Consider the following 19,898-nt stretch of genomic DNA (forward strand, 5'->3'; position numbering starts at 1 on the left):
GAAGGGTTTCTTTTCCTGCTGTTCTGTACAGCACTTTGAGCACCCAATCCGAAAAGGCAACTCAAGTTTATTAGAATATTGGGGTGACAAAATCCAATACCCTGCCCATTTAATGGGTCTGGTTCAACAAAAACAAATAATATTTTAAGTACATTACCACAAGAGGAGGAGGACTGGAGCAGAGGTTGAATTGTTAGTGGAGCCCTGGCATACACAAGTCCCAACTCTGCTATCTCAGAAGATAGTTTAAAATACAGGTTTCCAGCTACTAAGTCCATCTTTGTACTCCTTAACTACTATTACTGCAGTATAATCTGTGCACCTGGCACTTCACATAGTGAGAAGAATACAAGCTGCTCTGGAGCTCCACTTGCAGCAAAGGACTGCTCTGTCATTTGAAATTACTTATGGGAACAGGAGCTGCACTTGCGCAAGGACCTCTTCAGTGAACACCAGTAGCTTCTGATAGCAGAGCAGCATTCTAGTCAAAGTGAGGGTCCAATCCTAATATTTATGTAGAAACTCTAACATCCACAGTGGTGTGTGTGGAATGAAGAGTTAGTGGAAGCAATTCTCCTCTTCCCACCCTCCTCCCTGCAGCCAGAAAAGCAATTCTTGAGTCAAGGAGCCCTCAGCAATGGCATAGGATGCTCCTCCAGTGACTACAGGGGAAAGTCCAGGAGCGGGGAAGACCCAGGGAAGGACATAGAGATGCCTTCTGTTCTTCTTCCCACTCCCCTTGCAGCCAAAAGCATGACAGCCTGTGCTGTGGCCAAGGGTCCCTTGACCCTCTGGAACAGCTTTTCCAGCAGCTCTGGGTACTGCAGGAAGGAGAGTGAGAAGAAAATCACTTCCACTAGCTCTTCATTCGGCACTCACAGACTGCACACTGTGGATACCACGTATTACTATTTCACATGCAATGTCAAAGCAGTTTACAATATCAAAGCAACATAAAACTAGAACACATGCACAGAACACCATGCGACATTAACTAGAATTGCCAAAAACAGAATGGACAAGCAACTCAGACATCCTCTTTCTGTACTTCCATAGAGTACCCCAGAACACCCTCTGTTACCTCTTACAAGAAGGTTATTCAAGTGAACTCACCCCTTCTTCAAAAGTCCACCTCTTGCTGACTTCATGCTCATTGTGATTGAACATCTCTTGATGAATCTCAATTATTCTGTGTCTCATGTTTTCTATTTCGGTGATTAGCTTTAAAAAAAGGAGGGGGGAGAGGGAATTCGACAAAATCCAAACCAATACTTTTGTTAGACATTGAATTTACGGCTACTCCTTCTGAAGCAAGCAAACACAATGTGAGGGTTGAACAGGCAATCCTGAGATCTGCACACAGCTGGGATAGTGGAACGCAACATGCTTGAATACTACTGCTGGCATTTCACAAGTCATTTCACAAGTTGTAGAACCAAGAATACTAACTTGGGTTCCCAGGGCAGAGGGAACAGCAGCAAACCTCTAGCCCTCATGACTACATAGATAACCCTGTCTTCACTGGGGTTGGGATGGGGAATAAGAACATAGGTCAATGGCAGAACTCATTGTTTGCAAGGAAGTTCCACACTCAGTAGTTATTTACACAGCCAAAGTGCTGTTAAACACCCTGAATTTATAAAGAGCCTCACTGTCCCAGCAAGGGATGGAGGAGCTCTGTACGGCGTGCATCTGTCCTTCCCGACGGTCTCCAAGCCCTATCACACTTCCCTGGGCAACAACCCTCCGCCTCTCAGTCCAACGGACTGGAAACCTAAAAGGATTTTCCAGATTTTGGTCAAGAGAAGCACAATTTGTGCAACCAAAAGTAAGCTAGATGTGTACACATTATAAAGCTCACACAAATTATTCACACTGGGTGGCATCCAAGTATTTGGTACAAAGACACACTCATGGATGAAGCTTCTATTGACGGTGCACTGCTGCACAAAGGTTTGGATGCAGAGTCTTGATATTTAACTCCGATCTCCAGACCTCTTGGTGTTAACTACCAACCATCTATTCATTTCTTCATAGAACTTGTGGCAATGGATTAAGAGCTTCATGTGGGAAAGGTGGACTGAAAAGTCAGCAACACCTGATTCTGAATCCTGATAAGCTTCTATCCTAACTATAATTGTGAAAAGTTACCTCAGAGCAGTGTTCTCTCTAATAGGGATTCTCAGATGTTGTTGACTACAACTCCCACAATTCCCAAGCAAAGACTATTGCAGCTGAGGATGCTGGGAGTTGTCGTCAACAACACCTGGGAATTCCTGTGAGACGGAACACTGCTTCAGAGACAAGCTTGTTAATACAAGGACAGAGCTTGTGTGGTTGATGGGCACATCAACTGAGTAGGTCACATCCCAAAGCTGTGTTTGAATGAGTACATTCTGCACATGCAAGGGGGGTGGGAATTTCACTGATCCTCCAAAAATATATTCACGAGGATTAGGGACACATTTGGGGGGGAAACAGACAGAACAGGGGAATAAGCGAAAAAAGACACGCACACACCCCTCACAGAAACACTCCACACAAGAACCATGTTATTCAGGATGCGAGCCAGTTACTTTAAAGCAGGAAGCAAAGGACATCAATTAAACACTGAAATACAAGAGGTAATGCAGACACACCTCAGTTTCTATAGACAGCACCAGGTATTCCCACAGTACACCAGGCAGCAAAAACTCCAAGCATACCCCTTTCTGCAAGGTGAGTAGCATAATGCTTTCACAAAACTACTGTTACCCACCCCAATTCACAGAGAGGGCAGCTTATATACATAAAAGCACACAAAATTCTGAAGTGTCTGCTGGCTACCTTAGCTGGGTCGGTTATATCTTCAATTCCAGAAGGGAGGTCATCTCCAGGAGGTGCATCCTCCCCATTATGGCTATTGGCAGAAGAAGCCAGTTCTCTCCGCAGCTGAATAAACTGTTCAGTAGTAAGAAGGTCTCGGGGCAGGTTATTCTGGACATGCTCTTTGAACCTACAACAAAGTCAAGGAAGCAGTGAGAAGAAATAGCTGTGTTATTTTATGCTTGCTACAACATACCATGATAAATGCCACTTTCTAGTCAGGGTAGCAAGAATCCAAGAGATACTACCTACTCTAATCGAACTGCTTGAAGAAAAGGCGCTGAAGGTTCACTGAACAGAAAATGTGAAGAAAATATTCAGTTGTGCACTGGCTGATGAGCTGGGGTGTGAAATATTAGCTATTCTATGATTAAGGTACATGCCACTGAAATGTTCTAGGGTGGAACAAGACAGGCTTATCCCTCAACGGAACTGCTTTCGGAAACACCTGGGCATCGGAGACTCACGGTCTCTTTTCTTTTTTTCTATTCCAAGCAAATTCAACAATCTTTTCTTTCAATCTTCCAGAATTATTTTTAATACATTTAGCTTTTCTACTTCAACTGAGTATCCAACTAGAAGGTTCCCCCAGCCTTTGTAACTGGCTTTTGAGCAAGTTCTCTTATTTGTTTATCTGTATGTCTCTTTCTTTCTTGCAGTGCTCAAACGGCCCTTCGTCTTCATTTTTTGTAAAAAGTAATGATGACCATAAGATATAAACTTGGCCATGATAAAAAATTTCATCATCTGAGTAAAACCCCTGGCAGTCATGTTCACTAGTTGCTCTTTAAAGTATTACACACTGGACTGGAAAATCTCCGACTTTTGCCTTGAAAGCAATTCCACACTGTCCACTCCTAGGCAACCTGGAAGTATTTAAGAACTCTATAGCCACAAGTGTTTCCCAGAAAATGGGGAAGTCCTATATCGGGCAGCAGCAATATAGGAAGGTGCTGAAAGGCATCATCATCTCATAATGGTAAAGTGTGCCATCAAGTCGATTTCTACTCCTGGCGCCCAAAGAGCCCTGTGGTTTTCTTTTGGTAGAATACAGGAGGGGTTTACCATTTCCTCCTCCCGCGCAGTATGAAATGATGCCTTTCAGCATCTTCCTTTATTGCTGCTGCATACTGCGAAGGAAATGCCTATGGTAAACCCCTCCTGTATTCTACAAAGAAAACCACATGGCTCAGTGGTCACCAGGAATCAACACCGATTCAACAGCACAACCTTTCCGAGCCACAAGTAGTGCTTATCAACAGACCAACACACGCAGAGATATTACCATGTCACATGTTTTACCGGTAAAACAAAGTTCTATCTCTGCTGTTGAGATCCCTCTGTATGTGCCCAAAGATCAGCTCTGATATTCTACAACAGCTTAAAAATCTATTCCATGGCTGAAGCACCAGTACTGCAGAAGAGCTATTTCTGTGAGAGCAGTAAGATTACACAGTTTGCCAGGCATGTATGCGTATTCTTAAAAATAATTACTACGGCACTTTAGACTGAACAGATATATATGCCTGGAAAAATAGTAAATCTTAATGTTCTTATAGATTTTAAAGCTGGAATTAGAGTAATGCATTTATTTTTGTTTACAAGTGCGTATTGTCATCATCATCTATATATTTAATTCTCTTAAACATACCCATTTAAGAAAATTAACACATCTTAGATTACTAGGTGCTGAGCAGTAAGTGCTATTTTCAAAGTCACATTCCTCTGGTATAATGATTTATCCTGTTTCCTGTTTGGCATATAATCCCCTGCATTCAAAGCATCTACATCAAATGTCTAACACAAAAAGAAAAAAAGGTAAGCCCTCAGCATTGCAATAACACAAAACTTTGTAGTCAACCCAACAGGATAATATTAACCCAGTCATTGTGGTCTCCTACCTTTGGAAGTGATGACTGTACAGCTGGGTTGGAATCCCAAGAATGCGATCAAATATGGCTGTAACTGCTTTCAGATTACCTTCTTCGTTTTCCCAGTTTATATACATTTCCCAGAGTTTGTCTGAGCGGAAATCTGTCCCTGCAGCTAAGACTGCATGCTCGTAGGTCCTGGGAGGTAAAATAAATTTAGGTAACAATGGAAACATATCATTACCAAGTGCAGCACCTACCAAGATGTCAATAGTTTTTCCCCACTCCACTCAAAACAAGGGGCACTGTGAAGTCATGTCCTTCACTGGTACACTATGTAACTATTTTTAAAAGATATACACTGGCTGACATCCGATCTAAATTACTCTTGAGTAGTCCTAGTGAAGTAGTTATTTAAAGTAATTCCCAAGTAACTCACTCTGGATGTCAGCAAATAAATTCCCTCTTCTCTGGTTTTTATAAAATTATAAATGCCTGTCCTGCTCAAGCAGCCCCTTGTTGAAAAGAATGGAGTTTGGGATGATGCTGGAAGGGATCCAGGTTGCCACTAATGTCATGTCAGGAAATATTCACTGGGCACTAGCCAAACAAGTGGTGCAGCACTGAACCACTGGTGAAACATTCTTCTGTTCACTAAACAAGGGGTTCTTGCACAAGCAGATTCTGCCAAGTCAGCAATGCAGGTCTAAATGCTGCCTATTGTAAACTATTATTTGGTACAGTGACATACATATAATGCATTTTGTGCATGTGCACACATGCACGCACATACACACACAGTGCACATGAAAAAAACTACATCTTTTTCACTTTCTTCTTACAAGAGCCCTGTGAGGTTCCTCATTTCACAGGCTGGGAAGTGAAACAGTGGCAATTAGGTGAAGACAACCTTAGTGGGGCTGATTTGAGGTCTGAATCCAGGTCTCCCAAGTCCAAGACTACATCTGGGCTTTTGCAACAATATTTTTTACATCTCAGCTGTGTGACTCAGCACCTTTTAACAAATGCATCTCGAAAGCCTATTTCATCTCCAGGCAACTACGGAAGTAGAGAAGCAGCATGCTCCCTCTTCAGCTGAAAGCAATTTCAGGTTTCAGGCAACTGTGCACAGCCCTAGGCAGAGTTCCACTACACTGGACACACGGTTGCATTGAAAGGGATTCCAGCACAACTTACCCCCTAATGGTCCCAACAGTTTCAGGATCACTGGCATCCAGGGTCTCTTTAAGGAAGTTTATGTAATGGATCCAGAGATCAACACTAAGAGGTATTGCTTGGAGTCCTCTCCGATATACCTACAAAGAGAACATCAGAAAGCTATCTTTCATGCACTCAATTAGGTCTTAAGAGAGAAGCAACACTGTGTTATCCGGTGAACCTTAAGAAATTCTAATGTACTGGAATTTTGTTTAAATAATCTACCATTACCATTTGGGTGGAGGTTGGCTAGAACATGGCAATGCTCTGATCTCCACGTGCGGAGTCTTGATCTTCAAAGCGCAGCAGTCCCTGCATCTGACCAGGCTGTGTGGGCAGGCTTTGGGGTACAGACCATAGGGCACAGACCCTTCAGAGCACCAATGACAGCGTCTGACCAAAAATGCAATAAGATGTAGGAATGGTGACCAGCAAAACCAACCACAGCGTTTGAATTTTGCAAAATAATTGTATAACGTGACAGAAAAGCCCTGCCCTACTTGTTAAGCTGCAGTGTAATGCAGAGGCTTGCACTGCAAAGCTTGACAAACTGTAGTAGAGGTTTAACGCACCTGCCAACAAAGAGAGAAGATATTAGCTCCAAACGCCACAAGGAGTGACAAGTGCAAACAGAAAGCCCTGTATGAAAATGGCAGGTACTGAAAGCCAAAAAGTTACTTGCAAAGATTTGGTCATCATTTGGCTCACAGGATAAAGAGCAACAGTTGCGGCCTACTGCCTACATACCTCATCCGACTGTTTCATGTTGCTGTGGCGCTTCTCAAGGTCTGCGTACTTTTTCCAATAACCATAGCAATACGGGTAATGTGAGAAAAAACTGTCAAAGGCTTTCCTGGCGGCTGGTAACTGGTTCTGAGAGAAACACATGAGTCAATTTTAGCAGTTTTAGACTCTGCAAATGGACACTGAAAGCAAAACCATGCATTAACTCATCTTGGAGCATGCAAACAGGGAAAGCATGTCAGGTTCTGCTGGCAGCTAAGCCTCCCTGAGTCCAAGGACCAGAACAAAACTTTCCCTAAAAGGTTAAACCACAGTGGACTACTTGCCTGGCCACCCTGCTCCAAACAGAAGAATAAAAGAAAACAGCTGCATACCTTAGAGACCACTTCCTCCCCTAGAATTGTATTACAGTCTTTGCACCAGGAAACAACAGTCTTAATTGTTTATCAGAGCTGATGTGCCAAGTCTGCGATGCCAGAGCACCCACAGAGGGGCCTCTGCAACTGCTGGCCTCTGTGCTGGAATTCTCTTCCTCTGCAGACTCAAAATCCTGTCAGCACTGGAAAGTCTCCTTGTAAACAAGAGCTTTCATGACTGTAGGGCAATTTTCTGATACAGTATTTTGCATAATGTAATTTGATTTTATTATTCTTGTTTCTAAGGTATTTTACTTTTCCAGAGTATCCTTGTGAAGGGACAGGTGAATACCCAAAATACATTAATTAATTTAAGGACTCTGGTGCAGGGCACCCAGGAAAGCAAACCACTGACAAGAGACAGAGGCTTCACAATTTACTCCATTGGCAGTCAACTCAAGGGGTGAGGTGCAAAGCCTCCACTATTGCACAAAGTGAAGGATGGACACTGCCCCTGGGCCCTCTAAAAATGCCGGGGTTGGTGGGGGGGTCTTGGATGAAGTCAGGCTCCCCTACAGCAGTGGTCTTCACTATTTTTCAAGCAGGGGATACTTTGGCAAAAACCTTCAAAGTGAGAGCAATTTCATTATGTTGACCTTCATGTCTGTGCTTTCCCCAGCATTGACTCCCTTAAGGAGAAATGGAACCTTCTCAAGGCCCAGTGCCATCTTGGAAGGTGTGCATGGAGCAATGGGAAGCGTAGCCCTTTCCCAAGGCTTCTCACATAGAACTCTGTGAGAAAAGCACTGGGAAGGATTACACTGTTTCTCATGTACCTTCCAAGACAACATTGGGACTCTAGAGCACACAGTTTCCTTTAGAGGAGCCACATTGGTGCTGGACAAAGCACTGCATGGTGGGAACAGATGCCTCCATGCGGTGCCGGTGCGTGCGTGCGTGCGTTGTGTAGCGTATTTGACTTCAGCCAAAGCTTTGCAAAGGGCTAACACTCAGGGAGCTGCACTTAGGGTCAACGGGAGCAACAGCTAGCAACTGGGTCTTGCAGTGAAGAAAACTACCTATGCTTTTCCACATCACACATCTGTCAAAAATTAGGTTTTTTAAAAAACAGAAGAGAATGTCAAGTGGCAGTCATATACTTCTGAGGGGTATTCCTAACTCTAAACAATTACAGGCTGCTTCAGAGGCATCACAATTTACTCTTCCCTTGAAGGCACAGCCTAATGAAGGAATCTGAGAACAGCCGTTTCAGGGATGCTCATATTCAATTTTGTTAGGATCTAGACTCAAATATGTATTTTCACACTCTCCAATACCCTCTTACTTAAGCAACATTAGCAGCTGCTTTCCCAATGAAATTACATGAACATGTCTTAGGGAACCATAAAGCACACAGCGAAGAGGGCAGGCTATTGAGTGCTTTTGGCTTGGAACAAAAAATCCAAGTGATATTATTCCCCACACTGCTACATGCTTAATAAATTTATCTCTCCCCTTTCCACCCAATTTGGGTTCACAACCCTTAAATCTTGAACAGAATCTCAATAAAATTGCAATCACAATTTTAAAAAGCACCAATAGTTAAAACCAAGTATGTATGTGTGCACGCACATGCGCACCAGTGTTCCCTCTAACAGGGATTCCCAGATGTTGTGGACTATAACTCCCATAATCCCCAAGCAAAAGCCATTGCAGCTTGGGATTCTGGGAGTTGTCATCAACATCATCTGGGAATCCCTGTTAGAGGGAATACTGGTGTGTGTGGGTGTGTGTGTGTGGGTGTGTGTGCGCGCACACGCACACACACACACACACACACACGACTGGTGAAACAAACATTTCATTCTAACATATTGCAGGTCCTTGCCACAAAAGCAGGACTTCTGATAAAAGGGGCAGGTAGGGATGTGCAAACCGGTTCGGATCCGAACCGGTTCGGGTCCGAACCGGTTCCGGTTCGGAGGTTCGGATCGAACCGAACCACCCCTGGTTCGGTTCGAATCCGAACCGAACTGGGGGTGGTTCGTTTCGAACCGGTTCGGACCGGTTCGGATCGGTTCGGAAAGCTGAAAATTGGTCAGATGGTAGCTGGCACCCAGGGGTACCTGTCACCCAAACCCCAAAGCAATCGGACACTCGTACGATTTTTTATGAATTTTTGAAAAATATTTTTATTTTTCTCTCATAGGATAGAATGGGACCCGAACCAGGCCATTATTTCTTATTGTGGAGCACTCATGGGTGCCAACAACCATGCAAACCCTGAAGCAATCAGACACCCCTATGATTTTTTATGAATATTTGAAATATTTTTAATTATTTTTCTCATTGAATATAATGGGACCCGAACCAGTCCATATCCCCTGTTGTGGAGGACCTAGGAGCACAAAAGCAGGGTGGGTGGTAGACAGGCATGGGTGCCTACCACCCAAAAAATCTCAAGGCAATTGGACACTCCTCTGATTATTGGTGAATTGTTAAGTGTTTTTGAATTCCTCATAGAGAATAATTAGGATTGCAGCAAATGTATAGCTTCACGTCGGGGGGAAAGGGGTGTCGTAGAGTGCAGTGTGGTGGGTGGTAGTTCCTAGGGTGGGCAAGGAAGCTATCAGAATTATTTGAAAGGAATTGGGCAAAGAGGTGATTTTTAAGTGATTTTTGGAGTTTACGCGTCTTTAAGGTTTTTCCTCATAATAAGTTATAATGGAGCTTTCAGCAGCCCTATAAGTGCACATGGGGGTGCTGGGGTGGCCCAGAGCAAGTGGTGGTGTAGTGCACATAGGGTGCCAACCACCCCCATGGGTTTCTAACCCATGGGGTACAGGGATCTCTGGTAGGGGCACCCCCATGGGTACAGGGTTCTCTTGTTTCTGAGGTATTGAGTGTGGATTCTATGATAGCAAATGAGATTTTCAATGAGACACCATCAATCCACTCTAATATGCTATCATAGAATCCACACTCCGCCTCCTGCTTCTTCTCTGTGTGTGTGCTTAGTAGGGGTGTGCAATTTGGGATTTCGGGTGATTTGGCTCGGACCCGAACCGAATCACCCCCGTTCTGTTTTGTGCCCGAATCTGGGTCACCCGAATCACCCTTGATTTGGTTCGGATTCGGATTTAATCTGAATCCGAATCGATTCGGGGGGGTAAAAAGGGGCCCAGGGGCAAAATTTTGGGGTGGGGTGGTAGTGCCCAATGGGTAGAGTCTACCACCCCAATTTCAGGGGGATTGGGCAAAGGGCTGATTTTTGGTGAATTTTTAAAGTTTTAGTGACTTTGGCGCAGTTCGGGGGCATAGCATGGGATCTGGGCAAAAGGAGTGGGGTGGGGTGGTAGTGCCTAATGGGTGCAGGCTACCACCCCAATTTCAGGGGGATTGGGCAAAGGGCTGATTTTTGGTAAATTTCTGAAAATTTCATGTCTTTGGGGCAGATTGGGGCATATTGGGGCAGAAAGTTGGGCCTGGGGCAGAATAGTGGGGTGTGGTGGTAGTGCCTAATGGGTGGAGGCTACCACCCCAATTTCAGGGGGTTTGGACAAAGGGGTGATTTTTTGAGAATTTTTGAAGTTTTAGTGACTTTGGGGCAGTTTGGGGGCAGAAAGTGGATCTGCCCCAAAATAGTGGGGTGGGGTGGTAGTGCCTAATGGGTGGAGGCTACCACCCCAATTTCAGGGGGATTGGGCAGAGGGCTGATTTTTTGAGAATTTTTAAAGTTTGGGTGTCTTTGGGGCAGATTGGGGGCAGAAAGTGGATCTGCCCCAAAGGAGTGGGGTGGGCTGGTAGATAGTGCCTAATGGGTGGAGGCTACCACCCATCCCCAATTTAAGAGTGATTGGGCAGAGGGGTGAATTATGGTGAATTTATTTGTATGAGGTTTGTCTTCATAAGGTGAAGTGTGCTAAATTGATTACTTCCTCATATTATTCATAGTAAAGGAAAGTGTGAAAAAGTGAAAGTGGGGTCATGAGAGTTGTTTAATTGAAAAATATCTCATTTGCTATGATAGAATGAGAATTCACACCTTTTCTATTCACCATAATTCACCCCTCTGCCCAATCACTCTTAAATTGGGGATGGGTGGTAGCCTCCACCCATTAGGCACTATCTACCAGCCCACCCCACTCCTTTGGGGCAGATCCACTTTCTGCCCCCAATCTGCCCCAAAGACACCCAAACTTCAAAAATTCTCAAAAAATCAGCCCTCTGCCCAATCCCCCTGAAATTGGGGTGGTAGCCTCCACCCATTAGGCACTACCACCCCACCCCACTATTTTGGGGCAGATCCACTTTCTGCCCCCAAACTGCCCCAAAGTCACTAAAACTTCAAAAATTCTCAAAAAATCACCCCTTTGTCCAAACCCCCTGAAATTGGGGTGGTAGCCTCCACCCATTAGGCACTACCACCACACCCCACTATTCTGCCCCCACCCCCACTTTCTGCCCCAATATGCCCCAATCTGCCCCAAAGACATGAAATTTTCAGAAATTTACCAAAAATCAGCCCTTTGCCCAATCCCCCTGAAATTGGGGTGGTAGCCTGCACCCATTAGGCACTACCACCCCACCCCAATCCTTTTGCCCAGATCCCATGCTATGCCCCCGAACTGCCCCAAAGTCACTAAAACTTTAAAAAATCGCCAAAAATCAGAGGAAGGTCCAATCGACTTGAAATTTGGGTGGCAGGTAGAACACAAGGTCCCCTTTCAAACCAGCTATTTTTTGAGATCCGAACCGGTTCGGTTCAGATCCGAACCAGTTCGGATCCGAACCGAACCGGGGGGGTGGTTCGGCAAAACCAAAACCGAACCACCCTGGTCCGGTTCGGACCCGAACCGAACCGGGAGAACCGGTTTTATGCACATCCCTAGGGGCAGGGGGAACAGATCACAACTCATCACCAGCCATGAACCAACCAAGGCTAAAGAAGCATACATTTATGAAGTGGGTCCCCTAAACAGCTCAAAACGATATCCTACTAGCTACATCCCTGTTTACTATCAAGAATACTCTGGTCCAGAAGACATACACTGGGTAACATCCAGACTATTTTGCTTGTGCAATTAGGGAGGGGCAATTTGCACCAATCCCCTTCTACTCTCTGCTTTCTCCTGGATACCTACTGGAAACATGTATCTGAGAGCTAGGGGACTTTCAGAGACATATTTGGGGGACATCAAAGAGACAACAAAGAAAGGGAAATTGGCAGAAGTCACCCCACCACACACACTCCATCAGCAAAATATTCTTGCACAAGGGCAGCAACCATCCGGATGCTGCCCACTGAGCTCATTTTCAGCCTGCAAGCTTCTATAGAAGTTCTGGGGCATTTTCACACTAAATATGTGAAGATGCCTTCTGCCGAGTTAGACCTTTGATCCATCTCACTGAATATTATCAAACACTGACTGGAAGCAGCTCTCCAGGGTTTCAAACAGGGGCCTTTCCCATTCCACATGAAGATGCTGCTAGGGACTGAACCTGGCAACTTCTGCATTGCCACATTCTGTGTATCTGTCATGGCCCACACAGGTTCTGTCAGGACATGCTTCTCTAAGAATCAGTATCTCGACATTCAACTTTAGTCAGAATCTCTGAGTCAGACTCAAACTAACATTTGCAGATCTCAAAGAAAATAATCTGAAATTCAGCCACAAATATATAAGTGAAAGAAATTCATTCCCAAAACCTTAGCCTTAAAAGAATGTATTTCTTTTAAAAGAAAAAAAACCTACTTCAGTCTAACAGCTTGCGAAGTAAATATGTACAAGTGTCATTTGATCTAATGTCAAGCACAGAACCAAAAATCAGCATTTTAAAGGGCTGTACAAACATGAATCCTCCCCTAACAAGTGGCAGCAGATTGCTCTTTTAAAAAGGTTTCACGTGCTTAAATTGTAATATTCTACAGTCCCAGGACTCTTAAGTCCACTTCAGCTTCCTTGCTGTCCGTTTTCAATTGTCTCTGAGATAGAGAACTACAGGAATTCAAGCAGGCATAACATAATGGCAAAAGGGATTCATGTCAGAAAACCCCAGAACATTCCTTTTCGCGTGGGGGAGGTTGGGGAGAGCCCACCTTCTGACAAAAGTGCTCCAGCTTCCTATAGTGCTGAAGGCACCAAAGTACTGTTGGCAACCTATGACGTTCTTAAAGCCAATGTACTTCTTAGACAACAAACATCTAACCAAGCATGTATGCTTCAAGGGACTGCAGGGGTGCAATGGGAGTGCTTGCACAGCTCCCCCTTTCTCCTTGCTACACACTGACTGTTGCACAAGAGCCGTTAGAGTCTGGAGCCATCCCCACATTGGAAACTGAGCATCACATTGGAAACTGAGCATCACTGAGGGTCAGCAACATATTTCCTGTCTTGCAAAGCCCTTCTGGAGGGTGGAAAGCACTCCAGGCTCTAAGAGCTCTTCTGCAACAGCGGGAATGCAGGGTAGAAGGAGGAATTGTGCAAGGGCTCCCGCTGTGCCCCCACAGTCCTTTTAAGACTAACAAAGCGTGTTCAGTCCCTTGAACACGCTTTGTTAGAATGTCAGCCAGTGCCCTTCCCTTTGCTCATCAACATCTCTCAGCACCTGGCAGCTCCCAGATCAAATCTAGCCTCATGGTTGCCAACTCTCTCATCTCCCATGTGCACACACACTTCTTGGAACTTCTGAGTGGATGGAAAGAGGAAAGAGCACAATGGAAGGAAGAACCACACAGTTCTCCAAAAGTGGGAGTGGGTTCCCCCGTTTTTTAAAGAGGAAATGATTACTTTGGCAAAGGGGCAAGTAATTACACTTGCAAGCAGGCCACCTTGAGTGGATACAAGCCTACCATTCCTTTTTGTCACAAGCTAGCTGTTATCAAATATTGAAAAGATCCCAAGTAGCCTTCTATTTGTACCCTCTGTGCAACAATTTGGACCCAGAAACACATTCAGAGTCTCACTTTCATTGTTTGCTTCAAAATTTCTTTCTCCCGAAGTCAGAGAAAGCCTGAATACAAATATCTTCTTAAAGTGTTTCTACCAAAGCAAGCATTTAGTAGTAGATGATGAAGAGTTATTTTAACAGAAATGTTAACGTCTCTTGCATTTTATATTTTTGTTTATCTTTTCCCCAAGACTTTGAGGATAAAATAGGGTTAGATATGTGAAGCAGTAGACATTAGAAAACCAACAAGAAAACCAACAGGGAGAGAGACCAAACCACTCACCTCTTGTTCTACATACTGCAAGAGATACACCCAACCTGTGAAATCCTGTGGGTTTGTCTCAACTACATTCCAGAACTTGTCAAACTCTGGAGGGAATGAAGGATCGGAATCAGAAGTCTTTAGAGTTTCAGTGTCTGGCATTTCACTGTCCTGGGTGTTCTCTTCCTGGGTATTGGTTCCAGGTGAGTTTTCAGGAGACTGCTCCATCTCTGTGACGCTCATGATCTCTGTGCCGAAATCTGCCACCTGCTCGCTCTTGGCTTCAGTGGCTTTGCCCATGATCTCACTTTTCAAGCTGTTGTGATCATCCTTATGATCTGAACTCTGCATAGCGACTGACACTCCTCTTGCTCCGTTAAAAAATAGCCTGTTGAAGCGGAAAACGAACATCATCATCCTGTGCTGTTGTGATGACGAACATCGTCATCTCAAAGCAGAGGTCCCTGACAGCACCCATCATCCTAGCCACAGACAGAAAAGGATAAACAACTTGGGGAACAGAAGCTGAATGGGGGAGAAATGTGCCCCAAGGCACCCTGGGCATCAATGATTGAGCTGAAATACATGCCCAGATACCACAGAGCCATAATTAGCATACTGTCCTGCGGCTAAGTTGCTCTATTTACCAGTGCATAAGATACTGAGTGAACAGTAAATTACTGTTAGGCTCTCTCTGCGGACTACAGGCATGTGCACGTTCTCGCAAGTTTTTGGATATCCGCTCAGTTAATTTTAGATCCCGCTCAGGTTGAATCAGGAAGGCCACACTCTGAATGCAGGTGCATACACACTGCCTTGATACTTCTACCCAGAACAAAACACATTCTGCACAGAGATGAAAAAAATTAGAGGGACCACTGATTATATTAGCAGTTTTATTTTCAATCCCCTTCCTTTCCCCTATCCCTTTCCTGATAAACATCAGGAGCAATTTCAGTGCTCACATCACAAGGTACAGCTTTCAAAGCTGAGTAGAAAAATGTGGAAATGTCTCCGTAGCCTGAACAACCTGCACCACTGGATCTCTTAGCTAACTTACACAACCTAGGTTACGTGCCACCCATATTACATTTCGTGCTACATTTGCCCTATCACAGAGTAGTGGCATCCCTTCAACTGGAGGTTAATACTTTTCTCTGGGAATGTGTCGGCCACTATGCTGTACTGATTAAGACTGAAGCATTGAAGACTGCTTGCAGTGAAGAAGCATTGAAGACTGAAGCGATGCACATTGGGATGAAAAACCCCAACTTCAAATATACGCTGATGAGATCTGAGCTGTCGGTGACTGACCAGGAGAGGTATCCTGGGGTCGTGATGGACAGCTCGTTGAAAGTGTCAACTCAATGTGCGGCAGTCATCAAAAAGGCCGATTCCATGCTGGGGATCATTAGGAAGGGGACTGAAAATAAAACTGCTAATATTATAATGTCCTTATACAAAACTATAGTGCGGCCACACCTGGAGTACTGTGTACAATTCTGGTCACCACATCTAAAAAAGGACATTATAGAACTAGAAAAGGTGAAGAAGAGGGCAACCAAGATGATCAGGGGCCTAGAGCACCTTTCTTATGAGGCAAGGCTACAACACCTGGGGCTTTTTAGTTTAGAAAAAAGACGACTGCGGGGAGACTGCGGGGAATCCACAATCCTCCTGCAAAGTGAAGCTGTTCTATCCAACTAGAATCAGTCTACCTGAACTCAGCTGCAGGCTGCATTACTATCACTGTGCCCATAGTACCAAAGGCCCTACAAGCTCTCTGAAGCACACACTGATCCCACTCGCTATTCTCAAAAACTAGCCAAGACAGAGGAAAGAGTTTCCATCAAGCTTTAAGTCTATATTACAACTAAGTAATATAAATTAGAGTGCTGGACTAGGACTGGGGAGACCCAAGTTCAAATTCCCATTCAGCCATGATACTTGCTGCGTGACTCTGGGCCAGTCATTTCTCTCTCAGCCTAACCTACTTCACAGGGTTGCTGTGTGGAGAAACTTAAGTATGTAGTACACTACTCTGGGCTCCTTGGAGGAAGAGCGGGATAGAAAATGTCAATAAATAAATAAATAATAGAGGAACCCTTTCAAGCGATTGCTCTCATATTTGGCAAGGGGAGCAACTATCCATATTCAAGCGTCACTGCCAGTGATTGTTGCGGGTGTCTCCCTTGTGGTTCTTTTAGACTGTAAATCCTCTTGGGGTCAGAAAATCATCTCCTTATTCCATTTGCTATGGAAACCACTTTGAGGACTTTTGTTGTTGTTGAAAAAGAATTATATAATATTCTATATAACAGTACAGGCTTCTTCTCAGGTCCCTCTCCCACAGGCTTGCTAGGCAAGGCAGCCCAAATACTCCCAGTCCTCACATAAGAATTTGAAGGCACAACTTTCTAGATTTAGCCTTCCACATGGGCAGAGAGACCCTCCCTCTTCTCTGTAGACCAAGTCCTGAATCTTCAAAGCAGGAGCAGGAGCTTTTATAGCAAACTGAGGCACAAGAAAAAGCCTGCATTGGCTAATCAGCTTCCCCAGCCTACAAATAGGGAGTGGCAAAATCCCATCCCATCCCTGAGGGTCATGTATCACCTCCGTGATGATCCCCAACTTTGGGAGTCAAGGCTTGGGGAAGACACTATCTACATATTTTTATCAAGCCTAGAGATCTATATGTCAAGACTTCAATGTGGGCATCCTCCCACACAGCTTCTGAGCAAAACAGTGCCAACAACCAACCTGTAATCAAGGCCCTAGATTATGATGAGCAATCGGTGCATCCCTGTAATTGGGACAATAAAATCATCTCTGTCTCCAGAATTTCTGCATGGGAAATTGATACTAAACAAGCTTTTAGAATGGAGTGCAAAATTTTCATTGCTCAATTCCAGATTTGCAGGAGGGAGGGAAACTGGAAAAAATGGTCACGTTTCAACCACAATACAAATCAGGCAAGCAACCCCTTTCATTAAAACTAACTCACAAAGGAGAACGTGAGGAAAGCTTTCAGGTTTTGCAAGCTCTTCTTCTGAACATATTGGAAAGCTGGATATTTCAGGCATGAGCCAAAAAAACAGAACAGAGTCTCCAGACTCATGGTTCCAGGGGGAAGTCTGAAGATGGAATTGCAAAAAGTGAGACTATCTAGCTCACTGTTGTTCTCAGCTATCACATCTATCTAATTCGATCAACTCGCACTTTCCCCATCTGCAGGGGTAATATTTTAGAATAAAATATTGTCTCTCATCCAAACATCCTATTGCAGCTTGGCAATTCCATGTCTGCGAGATATATATATCCCTTCATGCTGAATACAATAGCTAACCCAAGCATATCTAACAATTGCTGGCACAAGATTAACCAGCAAGAGAGTCAAAACTCCACACTAAAAGTGGAACACTTTTTTTTTTTGGTTATAGATTTTGTAAGTTTTCCAGAACTTGAAATGAATGGTCAGGAATGGGTCAGAAGGCAGAGCTGGCAAATTCCCAGTTACCTCCTTGACTGCTGGTACACTAGACTGGAAATTAGCATTAATTGACAGATTAACACAACAGATGTATAATATATCTGACACTTTCACCATTTGTTGGTTCTCGCTGATGAGTAATGCCAATAATCACCAAGATGTTTGTCATATTAGAAATGGTCATTAAACATTATGGAAAGATACCCTTACAATATGATAACCCAGTATTGTGTATATACAGTTTTTATTTTGTGTCATCATGTTTATGAATTTTATTTGCTTCACAAAATGTCAAACCATAAATTTAAAATCCCAGGTACCTGGTCATCCAACCTCCTAACATTTTGGTAGAGGCACCCAAGATTTTCTTTTTCCCAGGGATAGATCCATGGGATTTTTTTCTTCTCCTCACATGAGAAATGCCTTGGAAAATTTGTCCCTGTGACTTTAAACCCATTGCCAAAACAAGAAGAGGGGGAAAGTAGATTCAAAGAGAAAGAGGATGCCTTCAGAAATGTATTTATATATTCTCCTCCATAGTGCTCAAAGTAACTCACAAGATAACACACTAGAATAAAATGTCAAATACAGGTGATCCTTCTTATTTTATTTATTTGTTTGTTTATTTATTACACGCAGTTTCAACAACTGCAGTTTCATGTATCTGTGCCTATAGGCGAGAATGGAACCCCTGTGAATAACGAGGGCCACCTGTACATTTAAAGCCAGGAAAGAGTCTCCAGACTCATGGTTCCAGGGGGAGGTTTGAAGAAAACACCCTTGTGTTTTCCATCAGAACAGGAGGTGCATTTTTATACCTTCACAAGGAGTTCAATTCCTTAGCAAGAAAGAATCACTGGGGAGACTATATTTGTAGCAAAAGAAAAAAGTTGATATTTTCGTCTCTGATTAAGAACCTTAGAAGTGCAATGAAAAAACCCACACAATTTAAAAATACTGCCTAAGATCCCATTTATCCTTGCTCTTTACTTGTACTCAACATGTTTTTAAAAGCTTTTCCAAAACCCAAACACCAATGTTTTTAAAAGCGCTATCATCCAGAAGAGTTATCTTGCAATTTCATTTCAGCAACAGCTTACCCTTCTTGGACAAAATAAAGTTAAATCAAAGCAAATTCTGACCCCTGACCTTAGTAACTCTCTTGAAATGGAACACTAGAGAACATCAAAGAACAAACAGACCAGAAAAATTCCTGACCAACCTTTCCTGTTCCACCTGCACAAGATCTGCATATCAGGAATGCTAGAAAAATCCATGGAGAAGTAAGATACAAGAAGCCTGAACTATCAAAGCAGCTCGAGAATAAGTTACAGCAGCTTTCCAGGAAGGAATAAAGAGCACAATTTAGCTAGTGTCATTGGGTTCAGTCTATAGCAGTCTTTCTCAACCCTTTTGGAGTCATGGACCAGTACATTATTCATGTGCAGTTTCCTGTACCAACAGTTAGTAAGGGGGTCACCCTCACCCCCAGGCACCCCCCAAAAAATGATTTTGGGCAGCTCTCCGGAGCTCATTTCCAGGCAGCCCTCACTGTTGGATAATGTTCATTTCAAGGAAGCGAAATGAACATTATCCAGCAGAGAGAGCTGCCTGGAAATGAACTCCGAAGAGCTCCTGCCGGCCCAAAATTATTTGTTGTTGTTTTTGGGTGTGTGTGTGTGTTTTTTATTAGTGATGCCTCACGGGCCGGTATTCAACACCTTGCAGACCGGCGGTTGAGAAACACTGGTCTATAGTGTGGGTTTTCAGGGAAATTATGTATCTCAAAACTTTCAAGAAAAATTTCCAGTGCCCTAAAGAGGTTTTTGTTATGTTTGATTTATAGTTAAGTGAGCACATTAAAGAAAGAACAATCATCACTCATCTATTGTGGTTTTCCCAATTGCGGATTTGAGTATCTGCGACTGGGAAATTGTGACCACTCCCACCAACCGCCACCTAACTATCTGCGGATTGGCAGTTTAAAAAAGATCGGGGGTTGGGGGGGTGATTTGGGTGGTGGTGGTTGGGGGACATTTCTGGGGCAATTCTTTCCATTTTTTAACCTTGTTTTCGGTTGCTTCACAACCGTGATTCCTCTAACCCCGTTTGCCATTGAAACCAACGACTCATCTACTGCG

The 19,898-nt window shown here is 43.8% G+C and overlaps 1 protein-coding gene across 1 annotated transcript in view; it reads right to left on the bottom strand.

Annotated features, from left to right (window-relative positions):
- The window catches only part of PRPF39 (pre-mRNA processing factor 39), a 55,509-nt gene that overhangs the window by 32,592 nt on the left and 3,019 nt on the right, over positions 1-19,898 (bottom strand). Inside the window, exons 2-7 of the mRNA XM_053307959.1 lie at positions 14,289-14,655; positions 6,702-6,827; positions 5,934-6,052; positions 4,767-4,934; positions 2,827-2,995; positions 1,114-1,221 (exon numbers count right to left, since the gene is read on the bottom strand). Of these exons, the coding sequence (XP_053163934.1) occupies positions 1,114-1,221; positions 2,827-2,995; positions 4,767-4,934; positions 5,934-6,052; positions 6,702-6,827; positions 14,289-14,618 (1,020 nt within the window). The 5' untranslated portion in view covers positions 14,619-14,655. The remainder of the gene's footprint in view (positions 1-1,113; positions 1,222-2,826; positions 2,996-4,766; positions 4,935-5,933; positions 6,053-6,701; positions 6,828-14,288; positions 14,656-19,898) is intronic.

Source organism: Hemicordylus capensis, chromosome 1 (genome assembly GCF_027244095.1).
Source record: "Hemicordylus capensis ecotype Gifberg chromosome 1, rHemCap1.1.pri, whole genome shotgun sequence".
Classification (NCBI taxonomy): domain Eukaryota; kingdom Metazoa; phylum Chordata; class Lepidosauria; order Squamata; family Cordylidae; genus Hemicordylus; species Hemicordylus capensis.